At 49.0% G+C, this 3,728-nt stretch overlaps 1 protein-coding gene across 1 annotated transcript; it reads right to left on the reverse strand.

Annotated features, from left to right (window-relative positions):
* Nucleotides 1-2,160: 2,160 nt before the first annotated feature.
* On the reverse strand, nt 2,161-2,907 carry LOC132419626 (eosinophil cationic protein-like). Its single transcript, XM_060003521.1, has 2 exons — nt 2,854-2,907; nt 2,161-2,633 (listed from the first exon to the last, which is right to left on the reverse strand). Exon 2 carries the CDS (start codon nt 2,626-2,628, stop codon nt 2,161-2,163), a length of 468 nt encoding a protein of 155 aa, XP_059859504.1. The 5' UTR covers nt 2,629-2,633; nt 2,854-2,907.
* Between the last annotated feature and the right edge of the window lie 821 nt (nt 2,908-3,728).

The raw sequence follows: 3,728 nt of genomic DNA on the forward strand, positions 1-3,728 counted from the left end.
GTTTCCCTCAGTGCAGTTTTCCCCCTGACACTTATCACCTGGAAAAATAATTTTGCATTTTCTTCCCAGTAGAATAGGCACCCTAGGGCAGAAATGTGTCTTTGTTTACACTGCACCCTCACGACCTCAGAAATCTGCCTAGAGCACATCTGCACATGGGTTAACTACTGCATTAATGAATGACGAATGAATGCATGAACGAATGGTGGGAGAGGGGATGACGACACAAGGCAGAGAGAGATGGGGCAGCTGAGTTGGCTAATCCCTCTACCATACGGTGTTAGAGATGCTGTGTCCATGGCTGGGAAGTGACATGTGATCTGCTGAGACAAGGAAGGTTCACTGCCTCATGGCAAATGTGACTCCAGCCTTGCGGTATCCCACCTTCTCCTTCTGTTACTCCAAGCCTGTTGGAAGGGTAAGCTCATTTCATGCCACTCTGTATTAATCTCAAGTCAGTGGATTTGGGGCTTCCCTGGTGGTGCAGTGGTTGAGAGTCTGCCTGCTAATGCAGGGGACACGGGTTCGAGCCCTGGTCTGGGAAGATCCCACATGCCGCGGAGCAACTAGGCCCGTGAGCCACAACTACTGAGCCTGCGCGTCTGGAGCCTGTGCTCCACAACAAGAGAGGCCGTGATAGCGAGAGGCCCACGCACCGCGATGAAGAGTGGCCCCCGCTTGCCGCAACTGGAGAAGGCCCTCGCGCAGAAACGAAGACCCAACACAGCAAAAATAAATAAATTAATTAATAAACTCCTACCCCCAACATCTTAAAAATAAATAAATAAATAAAGACCCTTGGCTTAAAAAAAATAATAATAAAAAAATAAAGTCGGTGGATTCTGTTGAGCCCTGGAATTTTCCAAACCTAGTATCTCCATGCAATAGCTTGAGTCAACAGACCTGCCTGGAAGAACAAATCCTCCAGTGGCTTCTCCAGAGAAGATGCTCAAGTGCAGACGCCGTATATAGTACTACCAAGAGCAAGAATGACTGACCATATGGAGGGGGGGAGGAATGGAAATTGCCATGTATCTGGGCCTGGAAGAGGAGCTGAAAAATAGGAGGTCAGGAGTCCCAGACTCAAGGACAGAGGTACAGATTTAATGACATGCTACCTGCCTTCTGTTCTGAGTCAGGTGCTGCAAAAGACCCGACCTGTCCCCCGAACAATCACTTGAATGCTGCATCTGACCACAGTTTACAAAGAGCTTTCCCTTCCTGTTCCTCACTGATTCCTGAGTGCAGCCTTGTGATGGAGGCAGAGTAGGGGCTTTCATTATCCGCCCCCTTTTCTGTCTGTCTACGTTTCTGTAATCCTGGAACCTGTGCCCCTTCCTGACCTGAATGTGAACAAGCCACTGATTCATCCTCGGGAGAGATCCCAATTCCATGTCTCCTTCCTTACCTTCTGCTACCAGATGACCAGCTGCTCCCTTCTCCAGGACACAGAAATCGCCAGGAAAGAGTTTCACCTCTTCTCCAGGTAGTACTGGAATCTGTCCATATACTACCTGAACAATTTGTCTCATTCCACATTAGACTCAAACTCTGGATCCACCCCTAGGATAACCATTAATATCTGAAGATTTGATATGCTTATTTAAAAACAAATCTATGCGGCTAAAATTTGCTTCTTTCTTTTGGTCTTATCACAATTACGGCATTTTCCCCTTTCTTTTTGTTTTTACACCGTATCGTTCTCTTCTATCATAAAATGCATGGTTCTTAAATCAGAATCAAATACATTTGTTTCTACTTACTGGGGGCTCTTTGCCTCCTGGTAATGAAATAGGCCGCTGTGAGTGGAAGCCGCAGCTTCCTGGCCTAAAGCAGAGAGAAGGAAAAGTCTGCACAACTTCATGACACAAGGAGCCTCTTATCCTCACGTCGATTTCCCACAAATCTCAGATTAGAAGAAGGGGAAAAGCCTCTAGACGAGAATGTAACTACATGACAGAAGAGCACAAACAGACACATGGAGCCTTGTAGGTAATTCTGTAAAGTTTACTGTGCGTGCACAAGGAGCTTCAGCTGAGCAAAGCTTAAAGGGACCTGGAGGCTGGTGAGATGAGGACTGATGCTGATCTCTGGGGTGGATGGTGGGACAGGACTGTGGCGCTTGGCAAATGAGCATGGCCCAAAGTTTTGGCCCAGAGTTTAGACGATGCCATCCAAGTGAACTGGAACCAGGGGGTACCTGGCATTGTCCTGTGGTAATCTGTTTCCACACGCAATGATGTAGATCTTCCGCTTACTTCTCCGTCTATAACGGCAGTTCCTATAATCGTTTGCCTTTCTTCTGAGGTTGCAGTAGGTTACAAGCACTCGATGTGGGCTTCTATGACAATTCGTCCTGCGTGATCTAGGGCAGGTTACATTTCTGGTGTGACAAACACGAGCTACGGCAGCAAACGTTGTGTGGAGAAAAGTATTTTCACCTTTGCATGCCCTTCTGTAACGGTTAACCACCCGCATTGCATCATCGCATCGACGGTGGGCCATATTTAGGTGCTGAATCTGAAACCTCTGAGCCGGGGTTAATTGGGCGTGGAGTGAGATCACCACTCCCAAGAGCCCCAGCAGCAAAAAGAGAGGAAGCTGGGCATTCTGCTCTCTTGGAACCATGTTTCCTGTGAAAAGAAGGGTATCTTCTGTATCCCGGCCCACAAATAACACACTCCCTCCTCACTCACCCTGCAGGCCCCCTGCTGTCACTGTGGTTCTAGCTCCTTTCCCCTCCGCTCCCCAAAGTCTGTCATGTGTCCCGGGCACTAACTTCAGCTCACCGCTCCCCCAGTTGCTGCTTCATTGCTGTCTCTCCTGTTCCAGCTCTGGGGCTCATTGTCTTACCCAGTATCTCTGCTGTGGCTCCTGTGAGAACAGATCCAGCTGGTGGGCCTGGCGCTCAGGGGCAGCTGGTATCCCCCCAGTTCTTGGGTCTGGAGATATAGAGCAGCCCCTGTGGGTGGGGCTAGCAGAACAAGGAGGGTTCTGAATCTAGGACATGAAGAAACACACAGATTAGGACATGGTCCACTTATGCAATGAGCCCTTTGTTTTATCATTTGCTGATCAGTGCATACCCAGGGATGAACCACTGCTGCTTCTGTTGTAACAAATCTAATTCCAGGCATCCTGTGCAGGACAGAGCTCTGCCACTGGGTCTGATTTCCTAAATGAAAAATATCACTGGCTGCAGAATGGCCATAGATTTTTTATTTTTATTTATTTATTTGGCTGCGTTGGGTCATTGTTGCTGCGTGCGGGCTTTCTCTAGTTGCAGCGAGCAGGGGCTACTCTTCGTTGCGGTGCACGGGCTTCTCATTGCGGTGGCTTCTTTTGTTGCGGAGCATGGGCTCTAGGCACGTGGGCTTCAGTAGTTGTGGCACAAGAGCTCAAGAGTTGTGGCTCACGGGCTCTAGAGCTCAGGCTCAGTAGTTGTGGCACATGGGCTTAGTTGCTCTGCAGCAAGTGGGATCTTCCCGGACCTGGGCTCGAACCTGTGTCCCCTGCGTTGGCAGGCGGATTCTTAACCACTGCGCCACTAGGGAAGTCCCAGAATGGGCTATAGATTTTATAACTCAACTTGGGGGCAACACATTGAAAGACTGAAGTACATGAAGGCAGGCCCGGTACTCAGAACAAATAGAGCCAGGAGGCTTGTTTGCACCAGAGGAACCCAGGCCCCCCTTTCATTTTAGTAATCACCCTGGTTCCTTCTCACC

This window comes from Delphinus delphis, chromosome 2 (genome assembly GCF_949987515.2).
Source record: "Delphinus delphis chromosome 2, mDelDel1.2, whole genome shotgun sequence".
Lineage (NCBI taxonomy): Eukaryota > Metazoa > Chordata > Mammalia > Artiodactyla > Delphinidae > Delphinus > Delphinus delphis.

Coding starts and splice junctions, on each gene's coding strand:
- LOC132419626 (XM_060003521.1), bottom strand. CDS start 2,628: ATGGTTCCAAGAGAGCAGAATGCCCAGCTTCCTCTCTTTTTGCTGCTG.